A 20857-nucleotide genomic window follows, 5' to 3' on the forward strand; every position below is an offset into this window, starting at 1 on the left:
GTGGCTTAGTAAATACCACTAAAAGGCTTGGGTTGCCTTGCTTCACCTTGCATGAAGCAAGGGCAATACAAGTCCTTTGTAAATCTGGGCTCCAGTTTTTCAAAACTTATCATTAGGTAACCTACACATTGGACACTACAAGCAAGCAAAAGAGACAGTCATACCTATGTATTTCAATGGAAATGAGATGTCAGAGCTGCCATCAGGCATTGCTTTCTATGGATATTTCGGTGTTTCTACAGCTTCAAAACACAACTACCCCTATTTTTGTTGTCCAATGTTAGTCTCATAACACATCCACCAGTGACATACAAATCAATGAAATATTTCAATCACTGATGCTCTGAAAAGGTAGCTTCCTCCAGAAGAATCATTTGGTAGTAAAGCAGATTAGAGCGCGTTTACTTATTGCCCACCTCATGTGTGCAGTGCAAATGCTCATCAGAAGAGAACATATTAGGATCCTATTTCTTCTGCCTTTGTTTCTTCTTCAATTTTCAAAAGGGTAGTAATGACTTCTAAAAACGCCAAATTTTATTTGCACATTTGTGTGTAGTCCATCTGTGTTTAAAGATGTATTTGCTGAAACCATAAACCATGGATATTGGAGTCTAAGCAGGCGTTGTAATACAAAGTGTCATAATAGTGTCCTTTTTGTATTTCAATAACCTGTGAAGGTATTAAACAATCAGAAGTAATTTGAAGAAAGGATATAAAACTGGCTTTATAAGGTTTAAGACATCATCTTATCAACTGCTTGTAGAATATCCATGGATGTGCTAAGCCCCTCTAGATCCAATAAGTTGGTATTGACATGAAAGTTAGACAAATAATCATCTTCATCAACATCTTCCTCCTTTTTAGATTGATGTTCTTCTTGGTAAAGAGTGGTTTCAGAAGTAGGGATGACAACAATGCGTGGTATTGTAGCACGAATGATCCAGTCAAGGCTGACATTTTTTTCCATTGACTGCATTGTGTCCTGTCGAAGCTCTTCGGTACTGTCTTTAATGCCGGTCTCCAAGCCAAGAGGGTAAGAGATAGTACTGACCGAGCTTGAAACAAGAAGTTCCTGTGTGTCCTGTGGCACAAGTTTTCTTTCTCGTTTTTCCGGCTTCCTTAAGGATGGTAAGACCTGTGGTAAATGAACAATGGACATGTTTTAAACCTGTTGGACACATTCACTTTCAAAGTTCTCAGCATGGATCCAACTTACAATGTTATCAAACAAATTTTCAGTGTATTATTAAATGTATTTGTTAGCACATACAGTTAAACTGGGTCAATCATACACATAGTAGGTCTTTGTTTTAATATTTTGGATTGAGGTCATCAGGTAAGGACACATTGCTATATTTGGCAAAAAGATCAAATTCAGTTGGTCGTTAATGGTAGCTATATTCAAAGTTTCCTACATATTTGAGGCCTCTTGTAGATCTCGATTAATGGTCTGCCTGTATTTCAGGGTTTCCTTCTTTTCCTAAGCCTATTCAGTGGCATTGTTTCCCCCCTCAAACTAACAATGTTTCTTCGCAAATATTTTTTTTAATTAATCTTTTTACTGAAATTTATAAAACAACACATATAACAAGCAGTGCAGCATTGGCACCTGTCTTCAAGGGACAATACAGCAACAATTCGGTCATGCATCTCATAGAATGTCAAAAAGAATGATACAGCAGAAATTCCCATTCATAGTCTCATGGGGCTTGATTCAAGGACTGCTCCTATTATGGACTCTAGGGCTCCCAAAGGCCGCCTCAGCCATTCCCTTGTTCAATCGCCACAGGGACGGAAATCTTTTCCCACTTTTTGGGGGACACCCTGCCTAACAATATGTTTTTTTCAGTCAACATGCACCAGTCCATATTTTTTCCCCATCCGGACACAGTTGGTGCATCTCACAGGCCCCACATACATGCTATATTTCTTTTGGAAACTGACAATCCCAGTGCTAACCACAATTTATTGCATCTAGTTGGTGGGTCATTCCCCTAGATGTGTAGGAGGCACATCTTGGCTGAGTCCGGGATCTTTTGCAAAATGGTCTCTCCGGTCAGTTTTTGCAATGCCAGCCAGTATGACCAAATTCTAGTACACGCCCATATAATATAGAAGAATGTGCCCCTCTCCCGACAACCCCAGAGGCACAGATCCAATGGGCCTCAACCCATGGCAAAAATAGTGGTGTGAGTGTGGAATGAACGGTGTAGGATTTGTAGTTGAATAAGATGGAAGACCGATTTGATAGCCACCTCCTGAAATTCCCCGGTAGCCTCTTCCCACTCGCCTTGCTCAAAGTGTCCCATATAAATCTCCCATTTAGAGCGTAGAATTGAAAGGATGTCCAGAGAGTTATTAGTTAGTTTCTGATAGATAAGTAAGATGGTCTTTTTTGGTAGTGGTTCCGTGAGGACGTGGTCCTTCAAAGGCGAAACCTTAGGGATCAAGGTGTGAGTGGGAATATGCATCATTAGCGCGTGCCGGAGTTGGATATATTTAAAAGTTTCCATGAGCGCTAACTCATATTGAGACTGCATTTCAGCCAAACTGAGCAAAGAATCGCAGTTTCAAATATTTCCCAAAGTTGATATGCTGCTATGGCTCCATTTTGTTTACCCCTTGAGCTTCCCCACCTCTTTCAGGGCATCACTGGACCACAGGGGGTTCATTTCTGTTGGTTTTTCTTTCCATCCAAAAAAGGCCATAGCAGCCATCCAGACCTGGGTCACAGTTTTGGTCTAAGGCAGAAACCCACTCAATGCATTCAATTTGTAGAGTACTCCCGGTATCCCCACGAAAGCCTCTTCAAGCGTAGTGCTGGGTCATCCCAGGCAGCAAATGACCAGTCATTAACTACTACCAATTGTGTGGTCCAGTAATATTGTCTGATGTCTGGGAGGCCAATCCCCCTATCGTAGACTCCACGTGTGAGCTTTTTGAGGGTTATGCGGTGTGGGCTCAAATTCCATAGAGGGAGGCAGAGTAGGGACTCCGTCTTTTGAAAGAATTTGTCAAGCACACGGAATGGAGTGTTTTGGAGGGCATACAACATCCCAGGCAGCGTCATCATCTTGAACATCACCACTCTACCCAGTAGGGAGAGCAGCAATTCCCTTCAATGTTGGACGTCACCTGCAAAGCGGACCAGTATAAGTTCTGTTGATAGAAGAGATGGGGATCGTTTGTGATGCAAATCTATACTACTATTATAAAGGAAGAACTTTGAACCTTTGAGGCGGGTAAACACGGGAACCACAGCGCCAATCCACACACCTGATACATCGTTGTAATTTTCAGGGTGTGCAGATGGACATAGGCTATATAAATTAAAAAAATATAAGTTATTTAAAAAATTTACGAGAAAAAAAAGTAGTCCCATGGAAGTAGCACCGGCCGCCACGTGCGTGCTGACATCAGGAGCGCGGGGAGGAGCGGCGCCCAGGAGTGCGAGGAGGAGCGGGGGACATGAGCGCGGGGAGGAGCCGCGGACAGGCGGGGAGGAGCGGTGAGGAGCTGCGGACAGGCTGGGAGGAGCGGAGAGGAGCGGAGAGGAGCGGCGGACAGGCGGGGAGGAGCGGCGAGGAGCGGCGGACCGGTGAACTCAGGAGCGCGGGGAGGTGCGGCGGATGAGGTAAGGCTCCAGGGGACCCACGGACAATGTCGGGGCGGGCGGGGCCCTGAAGCCAAGGTCGGGACGGGCTGCTACTCCGGGGGACTCACGGACAATGTCGGGGCGGGCAGGGGCCGGGGTGGGCGGGGGCCCTGAAGCCTGATTGCTAGCGGCGGACCGGTGAACTCAGGAGCGGGGGGGGCGGCGGATGAGGTAAGGCTCCAGGGGACCCACGGACAATGTCGGGGCGGCCGGGGGCCCTGAAGCCAAGGTCAGGACGGGCTGCTACTCAGTGGGACCCACGGACAATGTCGGGGCGGGTGGGTACCGGGGCGGGCGGGGGCCCTGAAGCCTGATTGCTTCCGGACAAGGTCGGGACGGGCTGCTAGTTCCTATATATATTTAAAGCTCTCCTCTGACCTTGCCAGATGAACATCGCTGGGCAGATCAGGCATAGGGCCGGGCCCATAATTAAGTGCATCAAGGATTTATCCCAATTGACATTATATCCCGAGTTTTGCACAAAAATTCTCAGGATCTGAGTCAGTCTGGCAATTGTCATGGGGGATCTGTAACACAGAAGAGGACATCATCGTCATATAGTGAAATACGCTCTTCACAAGGTTCCCCAATACATACCCTGTAACAGTGGGTCTTGTTGGACCCATGCTGCCAGGGGTTCCAAGGCTAGGGAGAAAAGTAATGGAGAAAGTGGGCAGCCCTGCCTTGACATCCTATGGAGGACAAAGTTGGGTGAAACCGTCCTGTTTACCCGGACGTGTGCCATGGGGTCCTTATATAGAAGGCACATCCAGTCTATAAAGTTGGGGCCAAACCCCATGTGCTCCAGCACTCCAAACATGTAGGTCCACTCTAAAATTTTCAATGCCAGGGAGGCATCCATAGATAACACAATTGTTAAAACCGCCTCTAGACCCTGCCATAACCCCAAAGAGTCTACGGAGATTCAGTCTGGTCCCCCTGTTTAGCATGAAGTCAGATTGATCTGAGTGGACCAAAGATGTTATTGCCTGACGAAGATGGATGGCAAGGAGCTTAGCTATGAGTTTTTATCACTACGTTATGAAAGGAGATGAGTCAATATGACCTACATTGATCTGGAGGATTCCCTGCCTTATGAATAACCCCTATCGCTGTGTGTCTTTGATCCTCCAGAAAGCAGCTGATGGAGTCCGCCTCCAACCACATCTCCAAAATGAGGGATTCTAACTTACTGGTAAGACATTTATATTGCTATGTGGGTACACCGTTTGGGCCCATCGCTTTGCCTCAATTATGGGTGTGTAAGGATTAAACTATTTCATGTGGATGTATGTCTGCTTCAAGGAGTTATTTTTGGTCCGTTGTGAGTTGCGGGAGTTTTTACATCAGCTAACAAGGCTTTGACATCTTCGCAGAATATAAATGTTCGTAGTAGTCTGCAAATGTGCCAGCTATCCACTCTGGGTCTGAATTGACAGCCACAATGTAAGGGGTAAGTTGGAGGACCCAACATCGCACCTGGTCACATTTTTCAAGCCAGGCCAGTAGCTGAGCCACTTTATTTCTGACGTCATAAAGACGTCTCTGGGTGAGTATATGACAGGCTTTCACATTGTCTTTGGCCAAGCCCCTATATTCCTTTTGTTGAAGTCTAAGGGTGTGTGTTTGATCTGGGTCTATCCCTTGGCTTTCAAGCTGCTCTAGGGCCATTATGTCAGTTTCCAGGGTCTGGAGTTGTTCCTGCCCTTTCTTATCACCCCCCACAATCAGAGACTAGGCCTGTCCCCGGCTCATTGTTTTGTACGCCTCCCAAAATGTTAGTGGTGAGTCTACTGATCCCTCATTAAGCTCAAAATAAGAAGTAGTTGCTAATTCCAATTTGTGCTTTAATGTTTTATCAGTGAGGTGCCAAGCATGAATGACTTTGGGTCCTTGAGGTCTAGTATTACGGCCCCATAGCTCCAGCCACTCACTGGGAAGTGGTCTGATATTCCTCTAGCCAAGTGGTGTGTATCTGCAACCTGGGCCATATGAGCTGCCTGAGTGAATATATAGTCTAATCTTGAAAAGCTATGGTGTACTACAGGACAAAGGCAGCCAGTGTTGGATGCCAACGGACATGATGAGCCTGAGATTGTCTGTCTACATCTTCGGAGAATGTGGCATTGAAATCTCCACCCATGAACAACACTCCAAGAGGTGGTTGTAGCAGGAGATTACTCAACCCCGATAGCGTGAGACGTTGGTGGCATGGTGGGACATATACTGAGCAAAGATTAATGAAGATCCCCCCCTGAATTAGTAGCAAATTTCCAGTGGGGGTCTGTCCAGGACTTATCTGGAACGAACCGGACTGTGTTTTTCAATAAAATGCCAACCCCTCTGGAATCAGTGGTATATCCTGTATGTGCAATCAACGAATATCCCCCTCTCACCAGGGCCCTACAGGAGTTGCCCATGAGATGAGTTTCCTGCAATAATAAGACTGTGAATTTTAATGTATTGGAATGCCATATCTCGTTTGTTTTTGTCACTCATCCTGTTTACATTCCATGAAAGGATGTTAAGTCAGGCACGGGATTCACATGTCATATTCTTGTGATGTGTGTTCGATAGTGGCATGTGCCACCCCAAATGCTGCACTTGTCCCAAGGGGTCAAACTAGTCCACCCACTGTCACTGCTCTGCAACTCCAAATTGAACTCTTGTTTCCCAGAAACAACCCCCTCCTCCCTGCCACCCTAGATGGTGAGTTCCAAATGACCCTCCTGACCCCAACTAGCAGGGTGCCTGTTGCCCCTGAAAACGTTGTAGTAAATTTAGAACTGGTGGTGAAATTGCCAGTATAACCCCCAGCTCAAATGCCACCCACCGCAGCCTGTCAGGCCAAGGGGGTAAGGTACCAGTGTTTGGCCCTTTTAGGGGAAGGCCCCAAGTCTGCGTGTGTCATTTCCCCTTCTCCATTGGAAGGATGGCTATGATAACACCTGAGACATCACCCTGCCCCAAACCAAAGGGCCTCTCACCTTACAGAACGATAGAGCGGTTTGTGGCGACTCTCGGCCCCCGAGGCAGGCGCAGAAACAGACTCTGGGCCCAAGTATCAAGCCATAGAGGCCCTTACGCTCAGCGTCACCCGATCACTTGCCCAGGGAAGTACCAAGTCCTTTTCAGCATGGGACATGGGCCGGTAACAAGACCCAGGGATGCCCTCTATCCACAACACAGTCTCTCGGATGCCTTTCCTGCGCAGTCTTCATTGTGTCTCCTCTCGCAAGTTGTTCTCCACTGGGGCCTTCACATGCACACTGCAACCAGAGGCAGCTTTGCACTCCCTGCTGGCCTTTGCCGCTGGACTCCTCCGGTCTCAGAGCAGCATCTGCGGTTGCTATCATGTACTTCCCCCGGGCCCTCACTCAGGGCTCACGTCGCCACAAGCCCGGCAGGACCGCTCATTGTCCAGGTAGCTGATCAGCACTGGGCCACTAGTTAGTCACACTGTCATGGGTTTGGCCACCCGCCTCTTTCATCACCGGTTCGAGGCTCTGACAGCGAAATTAACTTCAATCGGGCCGCGGCTTCACACACTGTTCCATCCATTTTTCCGGGTCTCCCCATGGTGTCAGAGGTGGGAGAAAAGCACTCGGCGCCTCCAGCGATTAAAACCTCTGCGCTGGGGCTGCAGGAGATAGACATGGACATGGCTGTTAAGGGTTTGGGCGGGTGAGGAGCGAGAGCCGCTTTAACAAGTGGCCATCTTCATCAACGGCTGGCCACGCCCCGTTCTTCGCAAATCTTAGTGTTGATAATGGATGTTCAATTTTTGTGAGTCAACGTTGAAGGTGAATGGATGGGGCCTACCCTTTCTGCCTCACAACAAATTACAAGTATCATGAAAGTCACAATTCTAGAATGACAGTCATCACAAGCAGAGAACTTTGTGTCCTACAGATAGTAAGAACTGTATTCACAGAAGAAGAATTTTGCAACTTCAAAGTGCCCTAGTTGATAGGCATGTCTGACTGATAATACACGAAAGCACAACTCCATCACAGAAGAAACACCCCAGAACGCAGAAGGACATATATTAAAATGAGATGATTTGAACACTATGTGACAATGTTTCACAAAGTATGACCGGGTCTTCCTAGGCTCATCGCTGCCCACCGCCCTCCATACAGGCTCAGGCTTTGAATTGCCACTGATGTTCACAGACCGTTGGATGAGGTCAAACACGACGATAGCCTGAAGAGCTCTGCCCCAGATTGAAGAGGCCAGCTGGACCTGTGATACCGAACGAGGCGTCAGGCTATCTCCGACGGGGCAGGATCTCCCCACAACAGCGGGGCCATCACGCTCTGGGCCTCCTACGGATAGAGGATTCAGGGGTCAGGTCATGTTGAACAACTCTTGGCGGCTCGGCAAAAGAAGTCGCTACACAGCCCCGCCCCCTTAGTAGCAGCACACAACAACGCCGATAGCGTGTTTGTTTTGGTTCTTATGACGGAAGTCTTGGATTAAAAGAATATGCACACAGCGTCCACCGCACCATGGCAACATAACCCTCAGTCACCAAAGGGGGCCTTGATGTAGCTTGCAGCTCGATCATACTATATTAGAAACGACTGCAGCGACGTCATCGTGGTTGATGTAATAGCACCTTTGTTTATTTTATTTTATTTTTATCTTGAACTTTATTTTCATATATGACTAAACACTTATTAGGAGGGCAGTGGCTCTGGATCGTATATTCTCAAAATGGCTGATGCCATAAATAACAAGGGCAAGGGGGCCTCCCCCAACTACTAGTCACTCCTAAGAGAGATTAACAGCAACCTTTATTGAACCTAATCATTACAACTGAAATAGGACCATAATCTTCAACAGTTTGATGGACAGTGAAACAGGACTACACTGGGTTTCCCACAGTCAATGGAAATAGACAGAGGACTGCATAGCTGTCTATGAGGATCTTGCCTAAGGAGTCGGTCATATTTGCCTGACACCACCACATGGTTATAGCCCATAGTTTCTACGGCTACCGACCTCTCTTCCTAATCATTTCAGGTCAGAATTTAATTGCATTCTTCCCTCAATTTAATTTAATCTATCTCTATGTCCCTTGTCTTTTCTTTTACCTCGCCCACCCCACATCCTTCTCCGCACCTGACGCCCATGGTGCAACCATCAGGATACTAGATCCACTCCCGTTTCCCCCAGTCTATAATCTAGCCATCTCCTCAGTTGCTATTTTCACCCTCCCTTACCCAACCACCTTCCCAAGCACATCATGCCGCATAGCACGGATCCTTCACGAGCCCCATACAAACTTTGCGCCCCATAACGTCTCACCAATTGTGCTGGTCATATCATGGAGCTCGCAGGCACACATACCTACACCATCATTTATCCCCCCAACCTCTTAAGAAAATCAGCCAAACGATTCAAGCACAATTTTATAAAACTTCACCCTGAAACACTCATTGCTGATCCCTATTTCTCACTACACAACGGGAACACAACGACTGATATCATTTTCCACACGAAACGAAGTGCGCAATGGAGGAAAGCATTCCTAGCCTTATTTACGATCTCCTCCACTAGTAAAACCATGCATGGTCTAGTTATTTGTATTTCCCCCTCCCAGCTCTTTCAAGCGACAGCAACCATCACCATCTACAATTACGGAACAATCCTCATGCAATCCACAGACCGTAGTTTAATTCTTTCTCAATAACATCTTTCCCATTATTAAAGAACAAGTGTCTAAACCCCAAACTGCCACCCAGGCTACTCCCACCACCAGTACACAAGATGTCATATTGCCAATACCTTCTGACAGCCTCGCCCCACTTGTACCCCGTCCATTACTGGCATCGGAATCAAACGCTACTTCTACCCAGAATACCCCTCCCACCAACACACATCACATCACTTCACCAAACCTACACATTTTACTTCCACCCAGCAAGACTGTGACAGCATACGCACCCCCAATTGATATTGAATCCCCCGTGTAAGATCATAGCTCCCCCGTTAACATCATCCCTTCCATAACCAACTCTCCCGCTACCTCGCCCTTGCTGAACAATGATACTCCTAGCATGTGCACCCCCCATTCCAGCCCACCCCTCCTAGGACAGTCGCAGGTACATAATAGGACACCCCATTACCACTTAGAAAACACACCGCACTCAGATCACACATCACACCCAATTACACTACCGACACCCACACACCAGCCAGCCACACCCACAAATCAGCCATCTACTTCCACAACTCATCCACCCACATCCGTAACACTGCCTCCAACTCTACTCATACCTGCACCTGACCTCAGACCTGACCAGACCACATCGCAGCCATCCACATTTATTACACAGCCACCAACCCCATTCATAACCGCTCCAGACCCCAGACTGGATGAGATCATGATCGCACTTCACCAAATCAAAGAGGAACTCCAAGCTTTTAAAGAGGTGATATCGAGACAACCATGGTACACTAGGTCTACAAGACCATCTAAATCGAGCGAGCTCCCGAACCACCTATCATTCACCTCGAAACTTACGCTACCCAGCTGGAAATCAGTTCCCTCCCGTAATATATCAACCCACCCAATCCAAAGCACCAATCCGTTTTCGGAGAGCGATCTACTTTCTCTACTACATTTTTATGAACCCTTTCTCACGAACCCCATAACTCCCACTTCAATGACCATCCCAACTATCCCCCCCAACCCCCACAGGTCCACTTAACACAACACTAGAGGAATCATCGATAACAACCTAGGAGTCCCACTCATCCAGGACCCCACTTCATCCCTCATCACACCCTGTCTTAAATGCATACTCCTAAATTGTAGATCGGCCTCTAGACACGCATCGGACATAGCTGATCTCATTATCACACAAGAACTAGACCTGATAATGTTAACCGAAACCTGGCTAACGGAATCCTCCACACCAATCATCGACATTCTAGTACCCCCAAACTACGACATCATCAGACTGGACAGAATTGATAAGATAGGTGGAGGTATTGCCTGTATACATCGTAGCAATATCTCTGTAAACAGAGCCATATCACCTGTATTCCCTTCTTGCGAATAAATATGCCTCAACATCACCAGCAATGGCAAACCATTATGCTCGTTACACACCATCTATCATCTACCTGGTGACAACCTCATCTTCACCAAACACCTCATGGAAATGGTCTCAGTGAACACCGGGCGTAAAAATACCCAAATATTCCTTGGCGACTTCAATCTCCATTGGAAAGACCACAACGATGCAGTGGTCATTAGACTCAAAAATGTCCTCGATGCTCTAGACCTCACCCAAATTTGCAACAGCCCTACACACAATAAAGGATCAATCCTGAATATAATAATCTCCAAAAGTGATTCCATTCAGCTTGAGCCGATCCAACCCTGTGACTGGTCTGACCATCATATTATCACCTTCGTTATCAAGGAAACAGTAAAACATAACTCGGTTCAATCCACAAGGCCAAAAGCATGGAAAAGAGATTTGAAAAAACTCAACCCTAACATATTACCATCTTCCAGCTACAACCTACTTCTGCCCCCTGCAGGTTTGTCTGAAGTACATGAGCTCACCAACCACTACCTCAATTCCATGACCTCGATAATAAACGAGGTAGCCCCCCTTCAACTAAAGAGTCTCCACAAAAGACTCTAAGCCCTGGTACAATGGTCTACTCAACCAGGATAGACGGTCTCTCAGAACTTCTGAACGCAATTGGAGATCAGTTCCATCCGCAAATCACCTCACGATACTAAGGAAAAAGAGAAATGCATATTATAGAAAGATCAAACGCACTAAAGCAAACTTCTTCAGCCACCAACTAGACCAAGCAAGAAATAGTGCCCAAAAACTTTTTGAATTAATCAAAACCCAATCTAAGGATGCACCTCATCATAAACAAGACATAGCCGGCCCACAGCCCAACTGTGAAGAATTTTCGTCCTTCTTTAATCAGAAGACTGACAACATCAAGAAGGACCTCCTCAATGATCTAATCTTACACTCGGGTCCTCATACGAAAACCTCCCCTGCACTTCCAATTGCGCCACACCAAATCCCTTCAAAGTTTGACCTAAAAAATTACGCAGCTTGGTCATCCTTTGCTACTTACACTGAAGAAGCAATATGCAAGATTCTTAGTGCCCTGAAGCCTGCCAATCACTTCACCGATCCTCTCGTCGCAAGCGCTGTTAAAGACTTAACTCCACTGCTTCTGCCTCTCTGGACCAAGATCATTAACAGTTCACTACAACAAGGTTGCATCCCGGACACCCTCAAAGGTGGACAGGTATCACCCATTCTAAAGAAACCCACGGTGACCCTACGGACCTAAACAACTATCGCCCCATTTCCAATATTACTACCTTGGCCAAACTATTGGAAAAATGTGTACACCACCAACTGACAAGGCATATTGATGAATTTGACCTTCTTAACAAACACCAATCAGGCTTCCAAGCAGGTCAAAGCACTGAATCAGCCATGACACACATAATTGACGATGCGCTACAAATCCTTGATCAGAACGGAACATGCCTACTCATCCTGCTAGACCTCTCCTCAGCCTTTGATACGGTCAAACATGAGAACTTGATAGTTCTTCTGAAACATAGAATGGGTCTTTCGCGGTCAGTGCTAAACTGGTTTACCTCATTTCTCCAAAACCGGACACAAAAAGTCAATGTCAACAAAACCCTGTCCAAACCCGTCCCAGTAACGTTGGGAGTACCACAAGGGTCCTCACTATCCCCAACATTGTTTTCATGGAACCACTCACTGAAATGCTACACGTGTCTAACGTACAATATCACATGTACGCTGATGACACACAATTATACCTTAAGATCCACACCCTAGAAGACATCAAACTGCTTAAGACAACACTTAGGAATACCCAGACATGGCTGGCAGAAAAACATCTTAAATTGAACGCCCTAAAAACTGAATTCCTCCTAATAGCTCCACCCGCTAAAGTCCCCATAATGCAAGACTGGATCAAACATCTTACGGCACTCAACGTTCAACCAACTATTGTGGACTCTTCTAAATCACTGGGAATAACTCTTGACAGTAACCTCAATAAGCAAAAACACATTAGCAAGGCAACAAAGGGAGCAAACTTCCAGATAAACAGACTGAGGAAGTTGAAACCCTTCCTGCCAGTCAATGACTTCAAGTAGGCAGTACAAGCTCTAGTTATCCCTAGAGTGGAGTACAGAAGTGTCTCTCTGTGTGGCCTTCCAAAAGCTACAACAGCACCTCTGAGAGCTTCAATAAATGCTGCAGAAAGACTCATCACTGGCTCGAAAAGAAGTTCCCACATCTCCCCAGACTTAAAATCCTTGAATTGGCTACCACTGGAAGCCAGAATTCATTTGAAAATAGCGTGTATGATGCATAAAGCCATGCATCACAATGCACCCAGCTATCTAGCACAGAAACTGACGATCTCTGGTGGGATAAGATCTTCAAGAAGTGCGGAAATCCTACTACTGAAACCACAAAGATTCAACAAGAAGAAAACATATATACGAACCTTCTCAGGGATGACTCCCAGGATATGGAATGCACTACCCCCAGAAACCAGACTTAACTCTTCTACTGCATCTTTCAAAAAGGAAGTAAAATCGATTCTCATGGCAAACTTCACCTGAGCATAGACTAAAGAACTTTCGAGACCAAATGTACCCTCACAACTAATCCCTACTATAACAAGGGTCCAACTAGACAATCTAGACTTTCTATCAACCCTTTTCTTAATTCAACGGGATTGTTCTGTGTTGTACCTTTCTGCTTTACTTTTACAGGATGTTATGTATACCTGTTTAACTTGCATTTATTTGATGTATAATTAACCTTACTTATTGTAAAGCGCTCCGATATCCGCAAAGGTCTTGTTCGCGCTCTATAAAACTTTTAAAATAAATAAAATATAAACATACATTCTAATCTGACTTCCACATTAAAGAGAGTGGGGCATATGTATCAGGCTTTCAAGTCATACGAAGCAGTACAAAGTCTTGATATTTTAGTTAGTGTCCTGCGTAAACCTTTTTTGTGGAGGAAAGTTTCCTTTTTTTGTAGCACAAATAACATTGCCCTAAATTGCATCAGAGGCATTATATCGGTGGTACTTGAGCATTCCATTGCTTGATTTTTGTCATAAAGATAGATATTCAAAGATTGTCAGATCTGGCTTTGCATAAATAATTAATACATTCTAGGGGCAGGTGCAATTCGATTTAAAAAAAAAATTGCTAACATTACAAACATTGCATGTGTTTTGCACTATACAGCATACATCATTGGGCATATTTATAAAGGGGTTTGCGTCGTGCTTGCACTACGCAATATGGTGCAAGCGCAACACAAAACTAAAATGCAATTTATGAAGCCACACAAGGCCCCCTTGCGTGTCCTTAGGGGGGGGGGGGTACATAATTCTGGAGTAGTGCAATGCAGGGCAAATAGCCCTGGGAAAACATTCCATGAGCGTTGCGTGGATGTTCCCACACAACTCCCATGGTTGTTAATGCATTCCCAGATTTTCCAAAAGTGGTAGACCTGGAATGCACCAAAAAGATAAATAAATATCTTTATTTCTCCTCCTTTCCATGAGTGCAGCATTAAACACTATCATTTGCATCACCTTGCACCTTCCATCGAACCGGTGTCTAAGTAAATCTTTAGGAAATCTGGGTCAAGATTTCTAGATGTGAAGAGTGAAATTAGCTTTTTGTTAATTTGCAAAAAATAGCCTTACACGTACCTAAGTGTTTCATAAGCCTAGCACTTTGCAGCCACATGAAATTACCACATACAATAACTTTAGTGATGAAACATTTCAGTTTCATCCCGTAATTGCTCATGTTCTCTGTTATAGTTGGAGTCAGTGCCCCATTATAAGGCACTTTAGTCCAGAAGAAATACTCTGAGTGGTAAATTACAATCACACTGCTGGCAGAGACGTTTTTAAGTCATAAGCAATGTGGACAATTGCCCATCAATCCCTCCTTCCAAGACCCTCTCTGGGAAAGTGAACCATCTCTCTATTTAGCCTCTGCCTATTCTATTTTTCTATCTAGCACACACAGAAAGAAGATTATGCCTCTTGGGATTGTTTTTGTGCGGAAGGTGCCCCTTTGTGCACAAAAACAATCCTGTATGCAACATCGGCACCCTTGCACCATGGCCCAAGGGTGCCTGTGTTGGCGCTAGGCAGCCAAAACAGCGCCAGCGTAGGGACAAAGGCCGGAATGCACCATATTATTTTAAATACAGTGCATTACTGCCCTTTCAGCGCAGCAAGGTGAGTGCTTTGCATTACTTTGCCACAAATATGGCACCAATGTGCGAAACGTAAAAAAAATTATCTACTGCGCAGCAAGGTTAGTGCTCTGCGTTACTTTGCCATAAATATGGCCCCCAATCTGCGAAATGTTAAAAAATGATCTAAACATAGGTACCTTTTCAGTGCAAAGTGTACATTATAGATCACACACACACCTTTGCACAAAAGTGCAAAGGTGTTTGTGGGACAGTAAACAACCGTAAAGCATTCCAGCGCTTGGTGATGTACCCTGGAGTGTAACAAAGGTCCCTGCAGCCCCTGCGTTGCAGGGAGGCCCCACAACCTTCTGCTGGCCCCCAGACCTTCAGGGGCCCTTTTAACAGCCCTAGACCAATGAATATATCTGTGAGATATGAGAGACTTAGGGGCCCCACTTCACACTCTGCAGGGGGGCCCATAATTTTACCCAACACCACTGGATAAATGTGAAGTTGCCAGTAGGAGCAATGGGACATCATGTTGGAGAGGAGCATGATTGCTCTTTTCAGTGGTCCACAAGGACGGCCTGGGCAGCGGCGTAACGAAACTCGAGGGGGCCCTCCTGCAAATTACATGGAGGCCCCCCTCTCCAGACCAAGTCAGGAGCCCTCAAGCCAGGGGCCCATCGCCCATGCACAGTTTACAGGGGCCCCCTGGAGCTCAGGGCCCGTGCACCGCTGGTGCTACGGGGGCTGTTGTGATGCTACTGGACCTGGGCTCCACACCTCTGCCCCCACTGCCTTGCCTATCCAAATGAGTAGCAACCAAGGCCAGCTTCAGACTTATAGCACATCAAGGCTAGTATTGTATTTTATTTCTCATATTTGTTATGGGAAGTCCTTGCTTTGTGAAGTAAAGAGGAGGCTGTGAAGATTATAACAGCGGTGAACAATGCATAACTAGAAGCAATTGAGGCACAACACGAGCACTGAGTATGGATAGGCAGAGATTTGACAACCGTGCTTCCTTTGAGGTTGGGATGCACAGCTGAAGCTAAAGTTTTACTTTTTGGAGGTCCTAATGAGGATATGTCTTGAGTACATAGGATCCCCTCTAGGTCTTTCTTGAAGGCAGGGAGGCTTGTTGCTACTCTGGGGCAGCTGGAGGTGAGTGGGTTCTTTGGGTATATGTAGCGAATGCTTGTGTCAAACATCATACATTAGTGATGAGAGAGGAGAGCTGGGAAAGAACAGAAGGTGGGTGGGGGGAGTAAGGTGTGGAAAGATGCGGAAAATGAATGATAAGAGCCAAGGGCCAGAGGCTTTAGTGGGAAGCTAAACAGAGAGAAGGAAGGGGAGAAGGACACTGTAGAGAGGGATCGCAAAGTAGGCTAATGAGGGGAAAGAAGATGTGGGTCCGAAGGGAAAGGTCATAAAGCTAGAAGGTGGGAAGAAGGGAGGGGAAGTGATAGGAGGGAGGGAGGGAGGGAAGAAAGTCGCAAGACTGGCAGGGTAAGGGTCAGGAAGGAGGTAGACAAGGGAAGAAAGCTAGCATTTGCAAGAAAGTTAGGGGCCTATTCACAAGCCCCTATCGCCACCACAACGTCATTTTCAATGACGTTGTGGTGGCGATAGGGGCCTCACCTTATTCACAAGGCAAGGTTATGCCACTTAATGTGGCTTAACACTGCCTTGTGAATTGACCCCCTTTCACGCTGTGTTGAGCGTGAAAGGGGCGTGCAGTGGGTGTTGTGGTGGGCGTTCCACCGCAACACCCACTGATATTTATGCTGCCCCCTATTCACAAGGGCAGCGTAAATAGGACCTAACACCAAACTTAAGACCACGAAAACCCTGTTCTTAAGTTGGCGATACAAGGAGAAATGCTTTATTTCTCCTCGTTTTTGCATTTTCCATGTGTGCTGCCTTGTGTAGCACACATGGAAAATGCAAAATGCCATGGTTTGTTTATGTACAGAAAGGTGTCCCTTCCTGTACATAAACAAACCTTCTTTTGAAGAGGCCTTTTTGTAACTTACATGTGTGCTGCATGAAGCAGCACACATTTAAGTTACAAACTGGCATTGTAGGTTTGTTTATGTGCAGGAAGGGACACCTTCCTGTACATAAATAAACCTCCATGCTTGCAGACACCCGTGCACTCTGGTGCAAGGGTGCCTGCATTGGCACTAAAAAACTTAGCACCATCGCAGGGGGAAATGCAAGGCTGCAACATGTCCTTGTGAATAGGGTGCAGCCTTGTTTTTCCAAAGTAGCGAACAGAGGCGTTAAGCCAAGAAGGCTAACGCCTCTCTCCGCCACTTCCTTGTGAATATCCCCCTAAGTATGCTGTTGGAAAAATTGCCTCTTAGGGGTTTAGTTCAATGTAAGATTAAATTTAGATAACAGTTAAAAAGGGAGGGGTTTAGCTTCTTTCGCAAAGTTAGGTGGGTCTGCTGGCTTTTCATTTCAGGAAGGAAAGAATTCCTGAGGTTGGGAGCTGCTCTGAATAAGGATTGTGAATCAATATTTGGTATTCAGATTTTTGGATTCAAGTTTCAGGATGTCTCCTTTCCTTAAATGTTTCTTACCTCAAAAGAAATTTTTAAGACATAGCTTAAATAATTTTAGTGAGGGGAGCAAAAGGCTTCGAAAGTTATCAGGTTAATTTGGACTTAATTCTGGCACCAATTGGGAGCTGGAGCGGATCTGTTAGTACTGCGCTTGTATCTGATTGCTGGAAAAAAGGGTCGCTCACCAGAACTTTTGCTATTTTTTTTGCATGTGGTTTCAACTGGCATATTCTTCTACGTAACATTCACAAGGCAGTGCAAATTTAAATGAGTTTTAACTGTTTTGGATTTGTGTTGAATCCTGTAAGTGTTTGCGCAGGTCCTGGCTGGTGGCACCCACGTTGCACCCAGTGCTTTCACACTGTGCCAAGAATGTAATTTAGCGCTGTTCTTTCGGATAACTTTTCTCTCAAAAATTCAGCACTATCATTTGCATCACTTTGCACCTTCTTCCATCCAACAGGTTTCTAAGCAAATATGTAGTAAATCTAGGTCAAGATTTCTAGATGTGAAGAGTGAAATGAGCTTCTTGTTATTGTGCACAGAAATAGCCTTGCACATACTTAAGTGTTTCACAAGCCCCGCAATTTGCCGTCATATGACATTCCAACATACACCAAGTTTTGTGATGATAAAAATCAGTTTCATCCTGTAATTTCTCATGTTCCCTGTTATAGCTATAGTCAGTACCCCATTGCAATGCGTTTTATTCCAGAAGAAATACTCTTTGCGGTAAATGAAAATCCCACTGCTGGCAGAGACGTTTTCAGTCATAAGCAATGTGGGCAATTACCCAGGGCCCCCTCCTTTCAAAGGCTTCATGAGATAGTGGATTATCTCTCTATTTGGCCTCTGCCTATTCTATGTTTTTTTTATCTAAACCTCTCTGCCTGTGTGCCTACCTCAATCTCTGTCTATGTCTGTCTATGCTCTGTCATCTTAAAGATTTTTGGGGTCCCAGGTAAGACATGGTTTGGGTGACATTGTTTTCCGGGGCAATGTGCCAGTGCTCTTGTCAAATGGCCACTGCAACCTGCATCATGCCATCGCCCCTGCCAGTGCTGCTGATAACTGCACCACCACAGCTAATAACCATTTAACTCCTGTAAGTGTGACAAATCAAACAATTCCACGCCCCTCAAGATAAAAGAATGGATTGAGTGGCAGGTATTACGTATTTTTACTGTTAATTAATAAATAACAGTTATTTTGCTTATCTCTAAATTAGACTGCCAGTTCTACCATGTGGCAGACTGTCATAAGCACTGGTGTTGACAGTTAAGAGCCTGTGTCGAGCACGATAGGCTCAAATTAAGCAGATAAGAAGAAAAATGTGTAATACAATTCAAAGTTATTCCTTATAGGGGTCCCAAAAATAGATTTTGTTCAGAGCCCCCAAAACGCTTATGATGACACTGACTTCTGAAAATGTGAGCAAGATTGCTAGTCACTATAACAGCTGAAGTATGGCATAACAACCAATGGCCACAGTAATCGCCTGGTCCTCCTCTAACCCACTAATGCAACCGACTGGCATTTATTGTTTGGAACCTGCCCTCCTTACCAGCTAGGGCACATGTGCCTACATACCTTTGCATTTGGGGCACGGGGATCCAGCCCACATTTGGGTTCCCCACATTACTTCCCCGGGATGCAGCTCGCATGCTCGCGCATACGTGTAAGATTTGGGCGCGATGTCACTATCACGACCCCTGCTCCATTTACAAATATTGCAATGACGGCACCTAGTCATAACTCAGGGCCGTTACCTATTTGGAGCAATTTTCATACTACCCCTAGTGGGCATCCAGACCTGATTCCGCTCCAACATGTCAGCTGAGTGACACACCCACAGTTGGGCTCCCAGTCTACTTCACGGGCAACCAATGCACATGCGCGCGTATGCGTGCTGCACACATGCTGAGTCACTGCCATTCAGACATGCTGCCCGGCACGTACCAAGCCATGCCACTTAACTACAAAAACGCAGTCCTGCACGACATTCCACAACAGCCGGGACTGCAGGGGACTCATGCAGGTTTTAATCGGGACACTCACTGAGACCACGTAAGACAGCGCGCGCTCCAGCCCTTTTAGTCTCATGAGCCAAACCGGACTTCCATGCTCACTATGCCGCCCTTCATTTTTAGATTGGGACATTGGAAGAGAACCACCCCCGAGCCTCAAAAATCTGCCTAATACCCTAAAACAGTGTAATTATGACCTCCGATTAGCACTATCTGCGCCAACATTGGCAAAACACTCAAAAATATCATAGCGGGCTACAAGAGACTGCATTTCCCAGAAGGCCTGGGGCGAACCTTGCCTGAGAGGTCAGCGGTGTGCTCCCACATCCTGTTGTCTATTTAAAGTACTCCTGTGAGTCATTGAGCTGATGAGCTCGTGGATAAAGCACCTGCGCGCCAGTGAGAAGTACCAGACCTGATATAATGTTTGGCAGCCTACTCAGCAAACCCCAAAATACAAGACTGTATTCTCTACAAATGACGGTTAGTAAACCAGAAACACGTGTCTAGAGATCAGCACTATCTGTACCAACCTTGTCGAAACACTCAAAAATATCAGAACGAGCTACAAGAGACTGCATTTCCCAGAATGCCAGGGGCGAACCTTGCCTGAGAGGTCAGCAGTGTGCTCCCACATCCTGTTGGCTATAGTAAATACTGCACCTCTTGGCACTATAAGTCAATTGTGCTTTATCGCGTGGACAGCCTCTTTGAGGCTGAGCTTGTTTGACTGTCCCTAAGAGAGTGTGATGTATTTTCGAGGTAGAAGATTGTCCTCAGTAGTGCTCTGTTTGGGGTGAAGTATATGCTACTATCCAAGATAACCTTTGGGGATGCGAAAGACCTGGTCCCGGATGCAAACCATATCTGATGGTGGTTTGTGTTTGGGTTCTGTTCTACTGTATTGGAACTAACCTGAGCCATAAACCAGAAATGCATGAATCGAAGGAGCACGAGCAACAACCTTGTGGCAACTACGTTATCGCTAATCGTATTTTTAGTGGGAATATTACACATTTTAGATGGTTCTATTACCTTAACTGGTGGCAATGCTCTCACAACTTGTGGTGCTTTTACCATTAGCAGTAATCGTCTGGATTTGTTTTACATAGGGGGTGGAGAATTGCCTGCCTGGAATCATAATGCAAGCATTAATTCCCGTTCTTAAGAGGTACCACTCCTTCATAACATGCCTTGTCACAATGGGTCATCAAGCATAAAAAGTAGGGCGTTTTACACCGAATGTTAGCAAACAATGGGTCAAATGTACAAGACCCTATCGCCACTGGAATGTGACTTTTTGTGACATTCCCATGGCGA

General features: G+C 45.8%; 1 protein-coding gene across 1 annotated transcript in view; it reads right to left on the bottom strand.

Annotated features, from left to right (window-relative positions):
• Positions 1–501: 501 nt before the first annotated feature.
• The window catches only part of LOC144820239 (melanopsin-like), a 992733-nt gene continuing 972377 nt past the window's right edge, over positions 502–20857 (bottom strand). Inside the window, exon 9 of the mRNA XM_078677835.1 lies at positions 502–1135. Within this exon, the coding sequence (XP_078533961.1) occupies positions 734–1135 (402 nt within the window). The 3' untranslated portion in view covers positions 502–733. The remainder of the gene's footprint in view (positions 1136–20857) is intronic.

Source organism: Lissotriton helveticus, chromosome 2_1 (genome assembly GCF_964261635.1).
Source record: "Lissotriton helveticus chromosome 2_1, aLisHel1.1, whole genome shotgun sequence".
In the NCBI taxonomy this organism is placed as follows: domain Eukaryota; kingdom Metazoa; phylum Chordata; class Amphibia; order Caudata; family Salamandridae; genus Lissotriton; species Lissotriton helveticus.